We start from the raw sequence: 23,434 nt of genomic DNA, 5'->3' as shown, positions 1-23,434 counted from the left end.
TAAACTATATCTTCATCCAACTCTTCAATAATAATCCATCTTGCTGGCTATAAGTGGTCAAACAAGTGTCAAAATTTGGAGCAGCTGAGGGCTGAAGTTGTCTATTCCCCCAAAGAAGCAGTTTAGCTCTGCACCACTAACTGACATCATGCAGCTACAGCAGACAGGCGCATGCTAGCGCCTGCTGCAGAGAGAGATGCAGGTGCAAGCACTCACTGAGGGCTGGTGGATGGGGGCCTGTAGCTGCTCCTGTCTGGCTCTTCCCAGTAGGGCTCAATGCCAGGCAAGGGGGTAAGAGGAGGCCTGCGGTGACAAAAACACAATAGAGACGGGGCAGAGTTGGCCGTCAACCAGACTATGGTTCCACACTTCTATGTGGAAATGGGTAGGATGGGAGCATGAGACTGCAGCTCTATGAAGACCACAATGGAATCGGATAAGAGCGTGAGTCCCAGTTTGAACTGGGTTAGAGGTGCTACCCTTAATGTTCTCCTTCCTTTAGCTCTGGTTATAAATGTGAGAGTGACATGCTGCCATGCCTGCACTGATCAATTCAGAGGAGCTGGGGGATAAGCATCATGTTTATATATTTTTACGCTATTGAAAGTTTCCTGACTGGACAGCAAAAAAAAGAAAGAGCTTGAGAAGATTGTTTGTAATGGCAAATTAATGCATCTCATTGCTGAAAAGCAGAGGTAAGCACAGATGCATTTATAGCAGCCACTTTAGTGACCACTCAAATCCTCCTTTATGCATCCCTCACGGTAACACAGCAGCTGCTAGGGTTCGCTCTTTGATTTCCCAAACTGTACATGCTCTCTCTTTCTCTCTCTCAAGCCATGTGCCTGGTAGTCAACAGATTTGCAGAAGTGCAAAGTATGATGGATGTTACCATGCACTGGTACTTACGGAGATTCGATGCTTTTCCTTGTGTGCGTAATTGATAGTGGAGGGTCTAAGGACAAATCACACAATGCCACATCAGCATGACAATATGCTTCAGATCGTTACCTCAACCACTGCAATGCTGAAGCTGGTAAAATGCAATACAACTGAAAAGATGTAAAAATTTTTACAAATCCAATGAAGTTGTGATCTGTGCAAAAATTATTCATTAACAAGAGAGATAACTGTGTCTTGAAGTTAAGAAGGACTTACCTCGTTTGCGTTTAAGCTTGTGACGATGCTGCTTGTTGACAAAACATGCCGCGAGCGTGCTGAAGAGGATAGCAGCTGCCAAGAAACAGATGGTGGCCACGATGCCGGCCACCACTGGCTTGGCCAGCCCCTCGTCTGAGATCTCTGTGGGAGGGAAGGGGTCTGAGAGAGGAGACATACTCCAGAACATGAAATTAGGATGGGAGAATGCAGCAAGCATGTATTCACAAAGCAGGTTAACGTGATCACTAACAGTGATTCGGTTAGTGTGCATTATAAAGCAGACTATAGCATAGTGTTAACACAACTGCAGCCTATCAGATCAGAAGCACCTTTCCTATTTAGATCGAGAGGGCATGTGGCGTTCAGATTTTTGAGCCAAGTGGATTTTGAATGCAACTTCCAAAAACAAATTAGTATCTTTAATAATTAAGTTTTTTGTAGGTAAGGAAACATCCTGTGGCAGCAATCAAATCTTACTTTAGTCAGTCCTATTAACTTCCATTTGGAGCAGAAATTAAACACTTCAGCTTTTTCATACAACAAAAATGGCTTAAATAGGTCAGGACTGCCACTGATGCCCCCTCCAAAAAAATAGGTGCATGACACCCTTGTATCACATGTACAACAGCAAAAAAAAAACATACAGTAGGGCACTAACTACAATAGGCAGCAGAGGGCAGTGAAGCTCTAGGTGGCTAAAGCAATGAATTGGTGCATTTTAGTTACGCCCCTTATTCTCACCTGTACTTGACACTCCCACTACATTACTGCTCTCACTGACAAGATCATCCATTACAGCTAACGCTCGGAATTCATACCAAGAGTCCTGGGAGACAGAGAAACAGGTCAGTGGGTCACAAATCCTATGAGGCCAACAGGTTGAAGTGTCAGATCTACCAACAGATTTGTAACAAGAACATTTGTAGCAGACTCCGCTGTATGTCAGACTGAATTAAAATGACATCCTCTGAGCTTTTCAGCGGAAATGCATTCCCTCACTGAGTTTCTCTAAATAGTCACAGAACTGCCATTCTTTGAAACAAATGAATGTGCACAAGACGGACATCACTAAATTGAATTTCTGTAAATTAGACATTTTCACTCAGAAATACATCAAATGACAGAAGTAAATTGGATTTCAAACTGCAAATAGCACTGACTTTAATTTCACCTCTATTATTTATGGGTAACTTAAAGAGTACCATACAAAAGTATGTTGTAGTGATATTAAAGTAGTAAGTATTACCTGAATAAGATCTCTTGCTATGATCTCAGTCTCAGTGGCAGGAATCAAGTCATCCAGAACCTCCCACCTTTCTCCCAGACGGAACTCGATGATGTAACGGTCAATTGGTGACGAGTGATTGGCCGGAGGAAGCCATGTCAACAATACACCCTGCTGTGTCCGGTTGGCTGTGAGGCACCGTGGTGGAGTTAGAAGCACCAATGGTTCAGGGGTACTTATGGGATACCCTAGGAAAGATAAAGGGAGGTTGTAAGAGCATCTCATTTAGATGGTCAAGATCTAGTTTGTGTAGAAGTGTCACCCACCTCCTGTAGTCACAGTGACTACCTCACTGAAGGGGCCGGTGCCCAGCTTGTTCTGGGCCAGCACACTAAATTGATAGGCAGTCTTTGGCTCCAACCCCTGGACCACCAACCATGTCTGAGAGCCGGGCACAGGTATGGACAGCCAGTCATGTGGCCCTAAATCATTCTTCACCTTTCTATTGGATTATACCAAAGAGTTCCATTATAAAAACTTCAATTGAGTACAATGAAAAAAAAAAAAAAAAAAAAAAACGAGAACATTGCATAATATATATTTCTTGAAAAACAATGAAATGCGAATAAATTTAGATTAAACATTCCATTGATTAATTCATTGCATTTGCATATCCATATAATCCATAGCTTTAACAGCTAGTCTTTAAAAAAAAAAAAAAAAAAAAAGACTACACCAAGTCGCAAGTACATTTAGAAAAAAAGTGAGGAAGGAACTATATTTAGTGGGGGTTCTGTCAGGACTTACACCGGGCCGTACCAGACCGAGAACGTCTGTTCAAAGCCTCCGTCATATCCAGGTTCCCAGGAAACATTAGCGGAGCTTGTGGATGCTGACACGTGGACATTAGTTGGCGCATGTGGACTAGTGCCTGAAATGGTTATTTTTAATTAGTAGTGTCTGCAAATGCTAGTACTATTGCTCATACTAAATATTATGTATTTGAATTAACTACTAACCCTTAGCATTTAACTTCAGCACATAACTCTTCTTAAATGATACATTGGATAAATGATACATCAGATCATGTAGCTTGTGGAGCTGAGACATTTCTAGCCAGAATATCACAGTGACTTGGGGATGGGCTTGTTTGACCTGGGCCCTTAAGTAAGCACTTAGAAACACCTTAGCAAGGTTTGCACAGGCTAACACCTTTTTGTTTTATGCATTGTTTCTACCATTTTTATTCATGCCACTTAGGCAGAAACTCTCGATTACAGTTAAAAACATAAAATTCTACATTACCGTTCAAAAGTCTAGGGTTGGTACGATTTTTAAATTGTTTTTAAATAAGTATCTTATGCTCACCAAGGCTGCATTTATTTGATCAAAATAGAAAAAAAACAGTAATATTGTAAAATATTTTTCTTAAATATTGTTTTTAATACATTTTAAAAAGTAATTTATTCACATGATCCTTCAGAAATCATTCCAATATGCTTATCCGTGCTAAAACTGTTGAGCTGCTTAATATTTTTGTGGAACCCGTGAAACTATTTTTTTCAAGATTCTTTGATTTATATCAGTGTTGGGTAAGTTACTTTCAAAAAGTAATTAATTACTGTTACTAATTACATCATCAATATTGTATTTAAATTACTTTACTAATTACTCTGTCTGAAAAGTAATTTAGTTACTCAATAAGTAACTTAATTTTTCAAATTGCTAATTAGGTTACATTTTAAAATCCCTATAAACCTTAAAGCATAGACAATAAGAATTAAACTCTTTATTCTTTCAATTTGAGTCAAACATAGAATAGCCTTTTAGCTTTAAAACAACTGTAATAAACATTTTTATAAAAATGTAAATGTTAACAAATAAAAATACTCTACAAAATATCTGAATAACAAAAAAACTTAAGAAAAGTTAAACAATACATTTCAGTTTGGCAAGATGTTCAGGAAAAGCCCAACTAGTACAATCCTACAGGTTTATGTAAAAATAACACGTTAACTAATGTAAATTACAGAAATTATCTCTTCCGCTGAATAAAGCCGCGTCAGATTACACTGTTCGTCTGAAGTAAATTCCGGCTTATTCCTCATAGTAGGATATTCAAATACGATGAAAATATTTTTTTGTATCTAAGTGAGGGCATTTGCGCCCAGGTGACTGCATATAATGAGCTCAGATACGGGAAAGACTGTACCTCACTTTAGTTTCATACAGATTACATAATCAGATAATATTCGTTCATTAAAAAGTAGACACTTCAAGCTGTCAGATGCGGGGAGAAACTACCTCGCTTTAGTTTCATACGGATTACATAATCAGATAATATTCATTTTCGACACTTCAAGCTTTCTATAGACATATTTCTCATGTCTCTGTGTCAAGTATTTGCTGAGTTTGTGATGCGTAGAAAGTTGCTCACGGAGACCTAGACGGCAGAATTTTACAAAAGCACAATATTTTGTTGTTATTGTCAGTGTGTCACGTTTATGGTCTGTGTTGGTTTTGGTTTCCCCGTGTTTGTTCCTGTTTCCTTATTTGGTCATTTTCCTGTCCTTGTTTAGTTTGATTAGCTCATTCTTATCCAGCTGTGTTTTATTAATTATCTAGTTTCATCCTGTGTATTTAGTTCCTGCCTGTTTAGTTCTTTGTCGTCTGGTCTACTCGTTACTCCCGGTGTTCCTGTGTGTCTGCCCTGTCTTGTCTGTATTAAAGACTGTTTAATTTGAGTTTACTCCTCGTGTTCCTCGTTCCTCCCCGTTGTGTGCACCGTGACACAGTGTACACAAATAAAAGTAGGCCCTGTTTAGATTTGACTGATTTTAGTCTTATCTGTATCTGAGTATTTAAGGTTTCTCTGTGAATCAGAAAAAACTGAAAGTGAACGCGCCGGCGTGGAGAGGGTTAAAGACGCTGCATTCAATTTTATCTTTACACTGTAAATTTAGATTTCAAATTCAATATTGATTTTTAGAACTGTTGAAATTATTTACAGTATGTAATGCAAGTACTTTATAAGTAACTGTAATTAAATGACCAAAAATGAACAGTAATCCCTTACTTTACTTTTTCAGTGGATAAGTAATTTAATAACAGTAACGTCTTACTTAGTAATGCGTTACACCCAACATTGATTAATATAAAGTTTAGATATTAGAAATTGATTCTTTTTGTAACAACGTAAGCCTTAACTGTCACTTTTGATCAATTTGGTGTGTCCTCACCAGTGTTGGGTGCGCGAGTTACGTAATAATATTACTTTTTTCAAGGAACTAGTAAAGTAACGCATTACTTTTTAATTTACAAGAAAATATCTGAGTTACTTTTTCAAAAAGTAACGCCAGTTACTTTTTCCCCATTTATTGACTGACAGTGCGCTGTGTGAGCATGCTGTTACTGTAGTTCTAGACTAAATGTGAATGCATTAATTCATCCTACTCGCAAAAAACAGATTTAGTATTCATCAAAATGAATTAAAACAGTGAAATGTTAAACAACACAAATGTATCTAATCCCATTTTATTAACCAATGTCTTTGCTGCTGACCTTTGATGATCCAGTTCAACCATACTAATAAGCAAAAATGACTTTAGATAAACTAACAATTGTACTTCATTGTTGCCGAAGAGTGTTAAACCTTCTTATCCTGAGTTTTACTTTACAGACGTGAATTTACTTTTCCTTCACAAGATACAGGGCTTTTACATTTGTATTAATGTAATTTCTTGTATTAAAAACAATCAAGCCCTGCTCATATTTAAAAAGTAACGCAAAAGTAACGTAACGCATTACTTTCCATAAAAAGTAGCTAAGTAACGTAATTAGTTACTTTTTTAAGGAGTAACGCAATATTGTAATGCATTACTTTTAAAAGTAACTTTCCCCAACACTGGTCCTCACTGAATAAAATAATTCATTTATTTTAAAAAAATCTTACTGACCCCAAATTTTTGAACAGTAGTGTATATTCATGAGTGAATCAATCACATATCTACCAAAACACATTAGCAAAATGAGACCTAACAAAACCATTATATGACATGCTGAATATAATGTGAAGGAACGAATTCACTAAACATTTACAAGCAGCAGGGTCATTGTTAGGGAAGACATGCGGGAACATTGTCTATTAATGGCCGCAATTCATTCTTAGTGATTAACCCAAAATCTTTAAGGTCTAGGCCAGACTGTTTGTCCCAAAACAACTACTTTCCAAGATGGATTTAGCCTTGTCAGACACAGCTAGAAAGATTTATGAGAAACTCAAGAACAGGAGATCCATTTGTCTGACCTGATCCTCCTCTCACTTATGTTTTCTGACTAGACAATAAACTAACTCTGTGCACAGACTGACCCAGTCTGACAATAGCAGTAGAGTGCAGGACGATGGAAACGCTGAAGTGGAGGATGAATTCAGGAGATCCATCACATCTCTTATCGGCACCTAGCAGCTGCAGAGAATCTGTTAATTGCTCCCTCATTAAGCATAATCTTTAGACTGTCATGACACCAGTCCATCACCAAACAAATAACGTGTGTGTGCCCGCTGACACATCACTTGTCATTCGAGGGCAAACTCTCAGACATGACAGCTGAGTTAGAGCTCCCACGAGCTACACGGCCCCCCTACTGTAATGACTCACTTGTGCCGCTTGACTGGGAATTGTAATGTCCTAGCCTACACTTCCTATCTGGCACAGGTTGAGAAATCACATATCTGACGTATTTTGTGTCCTTAGGAACCTTCAAAATTAAACATGGACATGCTGACCTGGGCCAAAAAATTTAATTAAATGAATAAAAATATTGTAATTAAGAAGGTGATTTCACAGTGCCACACAGATAGATAGACAGACAGACAGACAGACAGACAGACAGACAGACAGACAGACAGACAGACAGACAGACAGACAGACAGATAGATAGATAGATAGATAGATAGATAGATAGATAGATAGATAGATAGATAGATAGATAGATAGATAGATAGATAGATAGATAGATAGATAGATAGATAGATAGGAGACAGAAAGTAAGATAAGGGTCATTTACCTATTACAAAAAGGCGTGTGCTGGCAGTGATGCTTGTTACTACGTTGGTGGCAACACATTCCCACTCCCCATGATCCTCTTTGCTCAGAGACACAAATTGCAAGCTACCACTTGTTAAGATGTTATGTTTGCTTCTGCTGGGCTTCCCAACCTTGACAAAGGACACAATAATAAACAATTCATGATTAAAGGGTTAGTTCACCCAAAAATGAAAATTAGCCCATGTTTTACTCACCCTCAAAGCATCCTAGGTGTATATGACTTTCTTATTTCAGACGAAACTAATTGGAGTTAAATTAAAAAATTATCCTGGCTCTTCCAAGCATTAGAATGGGAGTAGGTGGGTGTTTTTGTTCAACAGTCCAAAAGTAGTCAAATAAAGCCATTTGAGGGGGTGAATAAAGGCCTCCTGTAGCGAATCAGTGCATTTTTGTAAGAAAACTATCCATATTTAAAATGTTATAGACATTTTTATATCCAGCGGATGACGTAGGATGAATGTGTCGCGCACGCGCCTCTGAGATATGCTAGTCTCGCGAGTTTGTTTACAGGAGCAAAGGAAGCAAAGTTTCCTTACTTTAGCAAAGGAAAACCAGTCTCTTCTTGGCTTATATCGAAATCCTCCAACATTTTTCTTTACAAATCCTCGTTTTGTGCTTCTAATTCGTGACCGGCGTTATGTTTTGCTGTCTCTCATCTGCGCTTTTGCGTTCATCACTAATCACCGCCGCGTGCACGATGCATACATCCTACGTCATTCCCCGGAATGGCTTGTGCATAGGACAGTCAGCAGAAGTGAGAAAAAAGTTTTTTTCACATTTTAAATATGGATATTTTTCTTACAAATACTCATCGATTCGGATAAAGGATAATTTTTAATATAATCCCGATTGGAGTCATATACATATACAAGTCATATACACCTAGGATGCTTTGAGGGTGAGTAAAACATAGGCTAATTTTCATCTTTGGGTGAACTAACCCTTCAACTATCTACGAAAAGGGGAAATAATATACGTAATGTTGTGGTGGTTCATAGCACCTTTCTCCATACAATGGTTGGAATCTCAGGGTCTCCAGAAGCAGCGCAGGGGATGACCAGCTCTCTACCCGCCTCCTGACGGTACTCCCCCCCGGGCCTCACATTGAAGTAAGGGGGGTCCTGGGGTCACATGATTATGTTTACCTAACAAACCACACAACACATCTCAAAAATTTCATTTTTAATTAAGATGCACTGACTCACCTTTAGCACCAGAGTGGCCGGAGGGGACTGTCCCATGGTACCTAGGACATTGTAAGGCACACAGGTGTAGGTGCCAAGGGAGTCTTCAGTGACCTCTGCCACCCGAATGCTTCCGTCTGCCATCTGGCTCCATCCAGGATACTGTGAGAGGAACAGAGGAGCAAAATCAGAAAACTAGAGTGTTGTAAAACAGTCAATTGTCTTGACATTTCAGACGTCAGAAGTCCATGCATTACAGACCTTCTCGATTCTGAGGGGGTAGCCATCTTTCTCCCATCGGACTGACGTAACTGGGGGGTTGGCATCCACTGGGCAGCGAATAATTCCTGGCAACTTTCTTGGGACGTAGATGACAGGTGGCATGTTAACAACACGGGCAGGGTCTGCGGAGAGGATACGGTCCAAACAGGAATGAGGAACATGGGTAATAATGTTAGTTATGCTAAAGCAGATACCACAGATGATGTAATCAAGTCAGTCTCGCTATGCTGTCAAAGTACTTTATCCATTTTGTTTATCCATCATAATACAGTTCATAGCAGTTATAGATATTAAAATCTAAATCAACACATCTCGGAACATGTAAGTATTATTTAAAGCCCTTCCTGTGAAGTTCTCTCACCTGTAGCAGAACATTGATTTCCATTCACATCTGTGTATTTTGTCTATGTTACAGTGGCTTCTTTTAGAATTCAGTGCTGGAACTATTTGTTTTCTAATAATTAATTGAAGTTGCTTCAGTTACAACTCTTGGCTGTCATTTATAACTGTCAAGATTCCAATTTTTCATGGTGAACGCAGTAAGTAAGGCTTCTCCAATCTGTCTTTTCTATCCAAGAGAAACAGACAGACAGACAGACATAGAGGCAGCTCAGACTCAGGGCTTATCCACCACTTCCTGCAGCACCACAAGAGTCCTGGTGCAGATGGAAGCGAGCTCACAAACCCTCCAGAGAGAGGCAACAACTAGAACATTTCAGATACCTGGCAGCCACCACGGCATCTCAAAGGGTGTAAATAGCTCTGTCCCTGTACTTGACAGACACCAATTACCCGCTCTGATGATAGTATACTTGACATAAAACACCTCAAAAGGCACACAGGACATAGACTGAGAATTCAAACGCAGGCCTGGTGCTGCAGGCTCTTTAAGAGGTTGAAGGTGAAACTCACATTGCACGGTCAGGTAAGCTGAAGCAGAGGGGGAGATGCCCAGGCTGTTACTTGGGCTGCAGGTGTATTTCCCAGCATCCTCTGGCTTCACTCTGTAGATAATGAGGGTTCCGTCAATAAAGATGCGAATGCGGAGCTTCAGATCACTGCAGGGAAGAGAAGAGAGATGATCCGTTTGAAAAATATTATTAAACGTGTTTGTACACCGAGAAGAACTGAGGCTGTTATAATGTCTCATTATTATGGCAGTCTGTTTCTGCCTCAGAGTGAATAATCTAAAAAAAGATTATTCTGAGAAAGTTGTAAATGAACATTATACTTTTTGGTGAAAAATAAACATCAAAACAGTCACAAGAATTAAAGCTACATTTGTGAGATATAGATGAAGAGTGCAATTAAGGGAAAGTCACAAGTATGACATTTTGATAAATTTGACATGATGCCACAATTGTGATATATAAAGTCACAGTTACAAAAAAGTCATAATTGGGATTTTAAAAAACAAGATTACGAGAAAGTCACAAATATGACAATGAAAAATGTGAGAAAAAGTAGCAATTTAAGAGTCACAAGTATGAGATTGAAATTTTGAGATCAAAACTAAATTTTGACGAAATTTTGAGTCAAAACTCTGAGCATAAAGTCACAGTTATGAGAAATTAAATTGTAATTGTGAGACATAATGTCAAAGTTATGAGAGTCATAATGTTGGGAGGGAAAACACAATTATGAGATAAAATCTTAATTATGAGAAATGTATGAGACACATTTGTAAATTATTATGGGTACTAGATACATTTGTGAGATATAAAATTGCAATTATTGCAGTTATATAGACCTATTTGTGAGTATAACATCACAATTATGAGATATAAAGTCTCTGTTATGAAAAATAAAGACTTATAAGATATCAATATTAAAAAAACATTTATTTTTATAATTGATGGGAAATGGCATTCAGTTGAATTTTAGCTTCGTAACTTCGGCTTTGGTTGAAGTTAACTTTTTTTTTTTCATCAATAAACTTTATTCTTTTAACACACACACACACACACACAAATAAAAAAATAAAACAAATCATAAAACAAATGAAATGAAAAAATTAAATAAAATAATAAAATAAATAATTTGAGATTAGACAATATTTGGCAATCCCCCTGCAGTACTGCTTTAGACCCCGGTTAAAGACTTCAAAATCTACAACCCTGAGGATGTATATATGTCTTAAGACAAAAAATAAAATCACTTCTAAGCAAAAATATAGATTTTTATGGTTAATTTTTTAAATATCAGTGTCTACTAAAGTGTTTTTACACAAATTGCTAAGTTGGCCAGCAGTCTGAATATTCCCATGAACATCTGTCCGCCCCTCACAGTTCAATAGTACCGGAAACCGTTATTTCAAAACACTATTCTGGCTTGTTTCCACAGAGAGGAACAGACTACAGCCCTGCATATAGAGGGTCAATACGGCCACGCTTGGGGGAGTCAGAACAGCTTCTGGCTCGGCTTCAGATGATCAGCATGTTTCTTAGGCATGTAATGACACAAGCACAGTGTCACAAGATGTTCCTTTCCCGGCATAAAACCTGCTGTGTGCGCCTCCGCGTCACTGCGCTAGCATTTGCCTTAATGCAGCTGTACAGGGCTTGAAATTCAGGGATTCTGGGTCTAAAAATATATGTGGCTCTAATCTAAAACCGACAGACACACACACACAGCAGCTTCTGTGTTCAAGACTCTGAGACTTGGCACAGTAGTGAACTCGATCATAACTTTACTTCTTGAAGTAGACGTTGTCCTCCTCCCAGTACCAGGTATAGGTCAGGTTTCCAGGATACGCCTCTGCTTGGCACGTAAATTGGGCATTCTGGGATATGTTAACAGTGATGTTCTCAGGTGGTGACACGATGTATGGAGGACCTGGAGGAGGCAAGCAGCAACAAGGGTTATAGACAAACAAATAAGCAAAAATCTAAACAGAAAAAATAGGGTTCTTAGTTAGACTAATGTGAGCTGTAAGTAAAGTTGCAATTGTGCGGGAAACAATTATGAGAACTTTTTGAGATAAAGTCACAGTCCCAATTATAATAAATATAACTTTAACTGAGATATAAAGTCACAATTGAGAAAGTCGCAATTGTACAGTCATAATTGTAGTATGGGGAATAGACACATTTGCAAATTTGCAATTACAAGTTATTTTTGCAACTATGAGAAGTAAATTTACATTTGCAAGAAATAAATTTGCATTTATGAGATATAAAATCACATGTACAGTATGAGAAAGACATCTGTAAGATAAGTGGTTGATGTTTATGAGATACAGACACATTTGTGAATTAAAGTTACAATTATGATATATACAGTAACAGTTACTGTATAACTGTAGTTTTTACAAAATAATTGTGTCAGCTTTTGTTGCCAGAATAATTTTGTAAAAAATACAGAACATTTTAAGTTCATCACAAGCAACTTTTCCACAAGTCATTCATGCAAACACAACACACCATCATGGTAACACACATGACGCTTAAATAATGCAATAAACATTTAATAAACGACAGAAGATGTACCATAAAACCCTAATGTACATAACTGATCAAAACTATTACGTAACATGATTATTCAAACAAAACACTTTCAAATGTGAAGTGTCACACAGGGAATTCTGGGAATATCAATTCACAGTTCTTGACTAAATTATACGTTGATTTTCTCTTTTTTACTTCTAAAAACTAAAATAAGCATTTTACTGTAAAATTACATGAAATGTCTGGTTAGATCTTTTACAGTTTTTCCCTGTATATAGTACGATAACTTACTGTTAACCTACTGTGAATGTTTTTTTGTTTTTTTTCCATAGCTATTTTTACAATATTTTACCATTAAAATTACAAAGTGTGAAAAATAAAGACACATAGGTGAGATGTTATTTTTATTTTTATTTTGTAAACAGGCTTTCATTTGAGCTGATGTCAAATAACTAGCATTCAGCTCAATTGTATCATCTCAAAGTCCGAATGAAATCAAAATGAACAATATTTATTTTGTTACTACATATTAGGGCTGTCAAAAAAAAACAATCGCATTTCAAACCTTCGTTGAATTAAAAAAAAAAAATGTTGCATTTGTGTTTTAGGTGTCCGTCAGGCTGCCTTATCAGTGGCGCACAAGATGCGATGACGATGTAGGTGTCATTGCATTTTAATGCTTTTTTTAGTCTATCCAGTTGAACCCACTGGATGCGGCGCTACTCATTCAAAATATTGCGGAAAAAGAGAACATCAATGCAGAGAAGATGTTGTTTACGTCAAAACTGAAACCAAGCCGTTCACACAGAACGCATATTTATTGCATTTTCTATAGGGACATCTATCACCGTTGCACTTTCGTCTCGCACAAGAGAGCCGCATGTTTAGAAAGCCATGTACAATTAATGTAAGTTCAACTTTTAAAAAACATGTCTCGAGACTTTATGGCGGTTTTTGTGCATCTCATGTTTTTAAATGAAAAAAGTGCTCTTTGTGATTGGTTTTCGGTCCTTAGTATTAAACTATACATACATGATGCTTTTTGTTTCTAATTGTTTAAGCTACGTAATTAATTATATATGGTTTATAAACATTATTTTAAACATTATGCATTTTTTCAAAGATAGCCGTGTTATTTTTATTGCTCTGAAGAAACGTGCATTAGTAGTATTTTGCTCGACGCGTCCTCTTGTGGCCCCAGGAGAGAAGCCAAAAGCTTTTTCCCCCTAACAGAAATTCTGCCTTTTAAATTCGAATATAATTTGAATATTGATAATATTTTAGTACAAAATTTGAATTTAGTTTTTCAGCCAATTTGACAGCCCTACTACATATTGCTAGTCTTAAAGTGAAAAATTAATCCGTGCAAGTTAATCCACTGAAGAAAATGATTTGTCTTCGTAATCTTTAATCAAAATCGAATCATTTGCTTCCACTCTGAAATGGCATTCCTTCTCTGATGACGTCAACTGACGGCTTGGCCCATGGCTTGTGCAGAATTCGTTTAACCATGCCCCTTCAACCATTAGTTTGCTGCGAGTGAAAGTGAAAACCCCACCCTCTATTCTATAGTTCCTGAACTTCCTGCTTCCCCATCCATTTGTTCTCTGGTTCTGAGCTAAACAAGATAACAAGACTAATCAAGAACAACCAATTACAACATAAGACTAATTAAACAAAACAATAAGCCAGTGATATGATCGGAAAACAAAAGGAAGAGGAAGCAAGAACTAAAAGAATAGAACTTTTAAAGCAGATCAAATAATTATACATAAACCAAACTGTGAAACACAACCCAAAACCTCTTTAGTATTCATATTATATTTATGACAACCTGTAAACTTAATGCTAATAACCTAGCATGCTAATGCTAACATGTTAGAGTGGTTATACTTTCAAAACTGTGTGACAGTGTGCCAGCCGTTCGCCTGCTAACTTTCTGTTTCTTAGCGTATTTACTGCAAGTGCAAACACATTTCATTTTTGTTTATATACACAAGGGAAAGGAATTATTGTCTGTGGTAATCAACTGCATGCCACAGATGTGGTATTGCTTGCAATTATACTAATTATCCTCCATGTTTATGTGTGTATATAAACCTGTCTAATAAAGAGAGCAAGGATACTACTGTCAGACCTTCCCACAGAGAATATTATCCTTCCCACATGAGGCTGTCACTGAAATTGCCAATAGACTTTTAATTAGACGTGTGGGTAGGCAGGAATACTGTCGTGACACTCGGACCGCTGTGAGATTTGTGGGTGCTCTGCAGAAATATCCAGCATGAGTGCTGCTCTTTGCACAAACAAACCCATGACTAGCTGTGAAATATCTTCTAATCTTAATGTGTGGACTATGCTGAGAGCTTCCTGGATGTTTCCTTAATGTGCAGTAAATGACACTGCATCTAAGGGATTATTGACAATATCGCAGCTTTGCTTATTAAAATGAAATTGCAAAAGGCATCACTTGAAAGCGTCTAAAAAATATCCCTGGCGTTGCTCGCGCTCGTGTTATTGAAGCAGGTTTTAACTAAAGTGCCTCTCCAGAGGCTTCATGAGAATATTGCTTTTTGTAAAAACAATATTACTAGTTTACTAAACAAAACAGCCCATGGCCAAGGCAATTTTGGCTCAGCACAGTTCATATGTGTCTCCATCTGACTCATTGGTACTCAGACGAGAGCAGATGATCCTCTTCTAAATCACTCCAACTAAAGCTCTAAATTCCAGGTAGGGCAGATGATATTGCATATATATATTTCTGATCATATTGAGATATATACATATCTCAATATGATCAGATCAGGGATGGGCAACTTCAGTCCTGGAGGGCTGGTGTCCTGCAGAGTTTAGCTCCAACCCTAATCAAACACACCTGTCTGTAACTTTCTAGTGATCTTGAAGACATTAATTAGCTTCTTCAGGTGTGTTTGATTAGGGTTGGAGCTAAACTCTGCAGGACACCGGCCCTCCAGGACCGAAGTTGCCCATCCCTGGATCAGATATTCAGTTTTGTTTCAGTGTTTATGTACTCGGAATGGCTTTAACTGGTAAGATTTAATCCATCAATTCAATTAAGCAGACATTGTTGCCAAGTGGATTCAAAACGTTTAATGCAATTAAAATCTAATAAAAAACTAAAATAACTAATGTGTGTGTGTATATATGTATGTATGTATGTATGTATATATATATATATATATATATATATAAACATACATATACATACATATATATACACACACATACATACAGTAGTCATGGCCAAAATATCGGCACCCTTGGTAAATTTGATCAAAGAAGGCTGTGAATATTAATCTGCATTGTTAATCCTTTTGATCTTTTATTTAAAAAATTCACAAAAATCGTCTCAGGTTACATATGTAACCCTGGTTCCCTGAAGGGAACTAGACGCTGCGTCGGAACGCTAGGGGAACGTCTTCAGCGTGACCACGCTCTGAATCACGTGTGTAATCTGTCCAATGGATGGCCGAGACATCATAGGCGGGTGACGTCACCGACCGGGAAGCATAAAAGCACGTGTGGTGGAACCGGCATCTGCTTCTAGGAATGAAGCAACCGCCAGCAGGGAAGTATGGCCTTGCGACGCAACGTCTCGTTCCCTTCAGGGCCATAGAACCTGACGAAAGTCAGGGGCGTGGACCAACCCGCAGCATTGCAGATGTCCTGCATAGGAACACCTGCCAGGAAGGCCTTGGAGCCCGCCACATTACCGTAGTTATCAGAAGCGGGGATGATGAGACGGGCCGAGAAAGATTTCGCCCACAATCTCAACACCTTCCGCGAGCGAAGTGCACGCAGTGAGAGGCGCTCGCAATGCGGGCTCCCTCGTGAGCCGACTTGCTCCCAAGCAGACCACACACAGACTGTGAGTATCCCCCGCAGTGATGTAGCATTTGCAAGGGGGAACACACTGTCTGAAATGCTATCTGCTGTCGCCCAAGTGCTTTGATTTCTGAGCACTCTTAGACATACTGGAGCTTATAGTGTGCTTGTAGGGACAGAAAACACTAAATAAGACTCACAACATGAAATGACAGACATACACACAGAGTGGCGGTTGCTGAATGACAAAAAGCGGACGCCAGTTCCACCGCACGTGCTTTTATGCTTCCCAGTCGGTGACGTCACCCACCTATGACGTCTCGCCTATCCATTGGACAGATTACACACGTGTTTCAGAGCGAGGTCACGCTGAAGACATTCCCCTAGCATTCCGACGCAGCTCGAGTTCCTGGAAGAGAACTAACCTTTCATTGGATAATAAGAATTTAAAATGGGGGAAAATATCATTATGAAATAAATGTTTTTCTCTAACGCACATTGGCCACAATTAACGGCACCCTTTTATTCAATACTTTTTGAAACCTCCATTTGTCAGTTTAACAGCTCTAAATTTTCTCCTATAATGCCTGATGAGGTTAGAGAACACCTGACAAGAGATCAGAGACCATTCCTTCATCCAGAATCTCTCCAGACCCTTCAGATTCCCAGCTCCATGACGGTGCTTCTTCTCTTCAGTTCACCTCACTCATTTTCTACAGGGTTCAGGTCAGAGGGCTGGAATGGCCAGCAGAAGCTTGGTTTTGTGCTCAGTGACCCATTTTTGTGTTGTTTTTGAGGTTTGTGTTTGGATTATTGTCCGGTTGGAAGATCCAAACATGGCCCATTATAAGATTTCTAACAGAGTCAGTTACTTATTGATTTTTTATCTGTTGGTATTTGATAGAATCCATGATGCCATGTGTCTAAACAAGATGCCCAGGACCTCCAGCAGAAATATAGGCCCACAACATCAGAAATACAGCAGTATATTTCATTGTACACATGGGGTACTTTTTATCCCTGTGTTCACCAAACCCATCTTATACTGTTACACTTCTCGGGAAGGTAACAGTGGTCTTGAATTTCCTCCATTTGTACACAATCTGTCTGACTGTGGATTTGTGGAGTCCAAACTCTTTAGAGATGGTTTTGTAACCTTTTCTAGCCTGATGAGCAACATCAACTCTTTTTCCGAGGTCCTCAGTAATCTCCTTTGTTAAAGATTTACACACACAGAACATTATAACATATACTAAAACAATTTTAAAAAACACTGACTTTTTTTTATTTTTAAGTGATGATGCAAACTAATTTTGAAACATTTATTTGAAATGAATAATTACATCTGATTCAAGGAAATGAATTAAATTATTCTTATTCTGATTATCTTGTTACAACATCTCACACCAAAAGATCGCAAAGTAAGTCTAGGTCTAATAATGTCTAGGTCTCTTAGAAATTTAATGTCCAAGTAAAAAACAAAAAAATGCATTAAAAACAGGGGTCTTCAATGTGTTTGAGAATGTTTTAGGGTTATAAAAGCTACCGATATATTTATCAAATCATGAGATAAATCACTATTATTTAATTCTATTGACAGTCTTGTTTTAAATATTTAAATTATTACTTTAATGATGTGAATGATCAGAAAAAAGATGTCAAGGTAAGGGAAAGGATATTTTACCTAGATAATTTTAAATAATAATTTGCATTTAATTTATTATTTAATACTGTATCAAAATAAAAGCCAATTCTTTTGAAAACAACAATTTCTTTGTATAATTTTAACCTTAATATTTTACAACAGCATAAATTGCTCTTTATGCATGAAATTACATAGCTTTCATACATTAGCTTTCACTAATTTAGTGGAAAATATTAAATTGTTTTGAAAGCCCTGCATTAAAATTAGTGATATTCAAGACTTTGCTTCATTTTTCGCCAGCAAATCATCACAAATATATTGTTACTATTCAGTAAATATCAGCCAGCTCTTAGCAGGTTGTGTAGGAAGTATGGACAAGAAGCTCCACAATGTTTCCTGGTGCTCTGTGATCACAAGCGTCCTATAAATTCTCCGTTTCCCAGTACAGGCTGTGTGTTAGCGTGCTGCTCTGTATTCACAGCCATGCTCCACTGCCATAAATCTGACTGCAGTGAAAGCCACAAAGCCAATGACAGGCAGTTTGCTCATGTTTGCTGTCATACTGTACACGGCCCATGGATAATAAACTGAACCACTTCATCATTCTGTACTAACGCGGAGGCCATATGGGGAGAGACTGTGGTACCAGTACCAGGTGCTGACTCAGAGCGAACAACCATTATTCTGTTTGCATGTGCATGAAACTCACACACTTATCAAACAAATCCCCTCATATCCATCATGAAGGAGACAAGACAGCCAAATCTTTTTCCAGGTGACGTTTTGATCCACGGCTTAAATGGACCAGTATGTTGATGTCAGATTTGTTTTCCCTTTAAAGGAATAGTTCACCCAAAAATTTTAATTTTGTCATACTATACTCACCCTCATGTTGTTCCAAACCAAATGTTTGGAATGTTCCAAATATAGAACACAAAACAAGATATTTTGAAGGATGCTGGTAACCAAACAGTTGTTGGTCCCCATTGACTTCCATAGGGAAAGAAATATTATGTAAGTTAATTGGGGACCATCAATTGTTTGATTACAAGCATTCTTCAAAATATCATCGTTTGTGTTTAACATAAGAAAGAAACTCGTACAGCTTTAGAATGACATGAGAGTGAGTAAATGATGACACAATTTTCATTTTTGGGTGAACGATCCCTTTAAAATCATTATTTTAACTTGTTCTCAGAAGCCAGGCCAAAAGGTATGGCGGCCCATTTCTGCCATTTAAGAAAACAAAATGCTTTGGTAAATCATGATCATGAGATAAAATGTCAGAATTTTGAGATTAAATATATAAATTATGAGATACTGAGTCATGGTTGAGATGAAAAGTCAAAACTATGATAGATAAAGTCATAATTATAAAGTCCATTATAAAAGTGTACATTATGACAAAATTAAGTAGGAATCATAACAAAAAGTCAAAATCAAGATAAGTCAATTATGGCAACATTTATATCAAAAGTATGAGATCTTTCAAATTTTGAAGTCAAATTTATGAGATACTAAGTTATATTCATATAATATATTATGATTACTGTATGACTTTTATGTCATGTGATAAAAGTCAAAATTGAGATCGAATGTCATAATTATTATTCATAGTATACTTTTGACATTTTGTATTTTTATGTCCTAAAGAGTTTCTCATAATTTCTACTTATGTTATAATATAGGCATAGTATATCAATTTTGTCACCACAAGGTTTTTTATTTATTTATTTATTTTTGTGTGGTGAAAATAGATGCTGGTCCACAGAATGAAAACAGAACACATAGAATTATTGTGAATGCTGATAGCATAGCTCAAGTATTCCGATCAGAATTTTTTCACTCTTTTGATTTCTTACTTTGGTAGTTTGCAAACACTGAGCACTGCGGGGAGATAGCCAGTGTCCTTTTCTCCTTTTATTCTCATTACAGTCTAGATTAAATATCTGAAATATTAAAGAGATCTCCATTCTGATCCTTTCATATTGGTCACCAGCTAGACCAGCACCAGCCTGGCACAAATTAGCCTGACCAGCACAGAAATGAATGTGATCTGATCTTTTCAGTAAGGGTGTAAATCAGCAGCTTTGAGAAAGATATATAAGATCCTCGTGTGAACTACAGGTTAATAAATAAACAGGCCACTCTGAAGGTGAGTGAGTGTGTACAAGACATGAGCGGTAACTGTAAACCTGCAGTATATCACCTCCATCGCTCCGAGTAGGGCTGTAAACAGCTTCTACTGGAAGGCTCCATTAGGAGCTGAGTGACAGGAAGTGATCTATGCAGATGGAGTGCACTGAGCGTATTGACTGCGGCAGATGTGCTTAGAGTGACGAGACGGAAAGACCAGACTTTGACAACACTGATGTGTCCATACACAGATTCACTGAAACAGACTAATTAACCAGGGAGCACTGAGGGCTTTGCATCTTTGCACCTAGCATCGACGGGACACGATGACCACAGTAGCGAGAAAAGGACAAATATTGACAGTGAAGGACGCTTGCTTGCTTCTCCTGACAATTACCGGGTGTTTTCTTTTTGTGTATAGATGCGCTTGTTTGTTGTGTATGTATCTCTTTGCTGGAGAAGGAAAATCAATGGATATGTGTTGCAACACAGACATTGCAATCCGTGGATTCTCACCTTGCACCAGAAGGCGGGTGGTGTGTAGCGCCTCCCCCTGGTCACTGTGAGCACGGCAGCTGTAGGCCCCCCGGTCCTCCCGCGTGATGGCCTGCACCGTCAGACTGCCATCACTCACCTGTACAAACAGTATATGTATTAAAAATGGCTCAAAATGGTTAAAAATCTGTATGGTACTGTAACTAGTTGATTTAGCATGTTGCTAATATGCATTGAGTTTTTTACACCCCATTTTCATCCCATGAGGGGCCAGAAGGGCATCCACAGGAAATTCTGGAGATTTTCTACTTTATAAAGGCAGCATTTTATCAGTATTTAATCAAGTGAATTACAATAAAAACATCAAAACATCTTTAAAACAAGACGATTTTTATAATATATAATATAATATAATAGCACACATTAAAAAACAATATATACATTGTTTTTTTGTTTCATTTTGTGCTTTCTAAAGAGTGGTTGAACTATTTTTAACATATTGTCTTCAAAATTTCAATGGCAATATTTTTATAAACAGCATAAATGGGTCTTTGGATATGAAATTAATTATTTTAAGGTCCTTGTCATCAAAACGTTTGAAAACCCCTGCATTAAAAAAAGTTATTTATTATGCATTTATTGCTGCATGTATTTGTTTTTTTTTCCCTCTACCATATTCAATCTACATTCAATACAAAAAAGTATTGCTATAATTTAAAAAATACAGTTATAAAATAGATAATATAATATAAATGTTCAGATAATATATATAGAATTTAGTTTAATTTCATCTCATTTTGTGCTGGTTTGAACCTGACAGATATATGGAAACATATATAATTGCGTGTGTGTGTCCCCACAAGGATAGTAAAACCTGAAATTTTTGACATTGTGGGGACTGGCCTGCGGTCCCCACGAGAGGAAAAAAAATTGTAAAAATAGTAAATGATGTTTATCTGAAAGTGTAAGAATGTAAACAGGCTTTTTATGAAGGGTAGGTTTAGGGTTGGGTTAGGCCAGGGGATAGAAAATAACGTTTGGTCAGTATAAAAGTAATAGAAGTCTATGGAAAGTCCCCACAATTCACAGAAACACACACACATGTGAATTGTGGGGACTTTCCATAGCGTGTGTGTGTGTGTGTGTGTATTTCTACAATGTTCAATTTTCTTTCAATACTGAAAAGCGTTGCTATAAAATGGTTAAAAAAATTTATTTATAAAATGGTTTAAAATTAATGTTATAATTTAACTTTAAAGCACATCAGATTTCAAATGACATTTATATTTTTTTCAAATTAACATTTTAAATGGAACTTTAAAAGTGCATTTTCAATTTTTTTAAAGAAACTATGCATTGTTTTGCTTGTGCACTTTAACAAACCAATCAAAGTACATCTGCATCCCCATCTGAGCTTGAAAGTACAGCTGCATCTTTCCAAACAACACATGGATGACATGAAATTCTGCACAGGTTCCTGACAGGACGTTTTGGAAGAGGAGTGGGTTGAGTCTTATTCCCTGCACGTCGATAGCTTTAGCCAGAGAAGACTGGCCTTATTGTTCCTCCCACACAATATACCAAGGTGTGCCAAGTCCCACTGGACGGTCGACACAATCTTCCCGGTCTGTTCCATCACCATCCTGTCTCTGACAGACACATCACACTGATGACCCAGACGATAGCAGGTAATAAACTCTCTCAAACACTGTGTGTGTGCAGAGAGCTTTATTTAAACACACGCTGCTGTGGAGAAGGGCAGTGTGAGAAACAAGACGAGACATCTGTGCCTCTTGCTCTTTAGCGTGTGTATTCCTTCACCACATTCCTCCATTTCTCTAGCTTCTAGCCATGGAAGCAGGGAAAATAATGGAGGACCACCGGCCTCCACACCACTGTTCTCAAAGGTGAGGTCACGACACACTTCTTTTGAGTAAATGTCTGGGACTGTGGCTGGTTAGCAGTGGGAATGGCTTTTAAGAGTAAGAGCCAAGAGCCGAAGCTGAGTGCTTTCTCCCTACAGATGAAATAATTAATATAGATTTGATACAATCTAATTGCATCCTAGCCTTCTGCCAGCATTCACATTCACTGACATAGTGGGATTATTTCTGCGGAGAGTCAGGGATTAAGCGTACAACGGCCCCCAAAAAAGTATTTTTTGCACAATTAAGGTGGCTGCAAAAGGTGGACATACTCAATTTTAAAGTTAAAAGGGGATAAAAATGGAACGACTCACTTCATCTGATATTTGTTGTGCTAAGAGCAACCATCTGCATGTTTCATAAACATAATGAAATTAAATCATGTTTTGGAGGCGAAAAGGTCAATATTTTCAGATTTGTCAGGTGTTCTAACACTTTTGGCGACCACTGTAAATACAAAGGCATTCTAATTAACAAAAATATATATTTTTATTAAAACAACAACAATAAATGATCATAATAAAAAACTTAAATAAAAATGGAATAAAATGTAATAAATAATTAGCCTGTGTTTCCATCCCTCTTGTGCCCATATTTGGTGTTTCCTGTTCCTGTTCCCATTCAGTTAATTTAGTCCCAGCAGTGTTTAATTTGATTCCAGGTGTGTCTCGTTTTCCCCTCGTTAGTTCTGTCTATTTATAGTGTGTTCTGCCCCTTGTTTCCTGTCTGCTGTTATTCGTCTGTTCCCCCTGCTATGTGTGCATCTTACCTCTATGTAACTCTTTATTTGGAAAATAATGGTGGTTTTTATGGAATTCTGCGACGCCTCCGCGCTGTCCTACACAGTAGCAGCAGCCAAATCGTGATCTATATATAATGTGTCTTAATACTAATTAAAAATAATTTCAAGAAAATTAATTAAAACAGTAATTGTAGTATTAATAAATTATAACTTAACACATGTAACAATTTAATACA

The 23,434-nt window shown here is 37.6% G+C and overlaps 1 protein-coding gene across 1 annotated transcript in view; it reads right to left on the bottom strand.

The window, feature by feature from the left end:
• Positions 1-23,434, bottom strand: part of LOC306854610 (protein turtle homolog B-like) — a gene marked incomplete at its 3' end in the record, with an annotated part of 68,284 nt that overhangs the window by 4,602 nt on the left and 40,248 nt on the right. Inside the window, exons 5-18 of the mRNA XM_079392773.1 lie at positions 20,553-20,670; positions 11,654-11,795; positions 9,873-10,018; positions 8,940-9,082; positions 8,700-8,840; positions 8,496-8,615; positions 7,454-7,604; positions 3,194-3,317; positions 2,713-2,888; positions 2,408-2,634; positions 1,903-1,987; positions 1,159-1,320; positions 910-955; positions 217-303 (exon numbers count right to left, since the gene is read on the bottom strand). Of these exons, the coding sequence (XP_079248899.1) occupies positions 217-303; positions 910-955; positions 1,159-1,320; positions 1,903-1,987; positions 2,408-2,634; positions 2,713-2,888; positions 3,194-3,317; positions 7,454-7,604; positions 8,496-8,615; positions 8,700-8,840; positions 8,940-9,082; positions 9,873-10,018; positions 11,654-11,795; positions 20,553-20,670 (1,868 nt within the window). The remainder of the gene's footprint in view (positions 1-216; positions 304-909; positions 956-1,158; positions 1,321-1,902; positions 1,988-2,407; positions 2,635-2,712; positions 2,889-3,193; positions 3,318-7,453; positions 7,605-8,495; positions 8,616-8,699; positions 8,841-8,939; positions 9,083-9,872; positions 10,019-11,653; positions 11,796-20,552; positions 20,671-23,434) is intronic.

Source organism: Barbus barbus (assembly GCF_936440315.1).
Source record: "Barbus barbus genome assembly, chromosome: 34".
Classification (NCBI taxonomy): domain Eukaryota; kingdom Metazoa; phylum Chordata; class Actinopteri; order Cypriniformes; family Cyprinidae; genus Barbus; species Barbus barbus.
The sequence above is the reverse complement of the archived record's forward strand: the minus strand, read 5'-3'. Positions and strand labels throughout refer to the sequence as shown.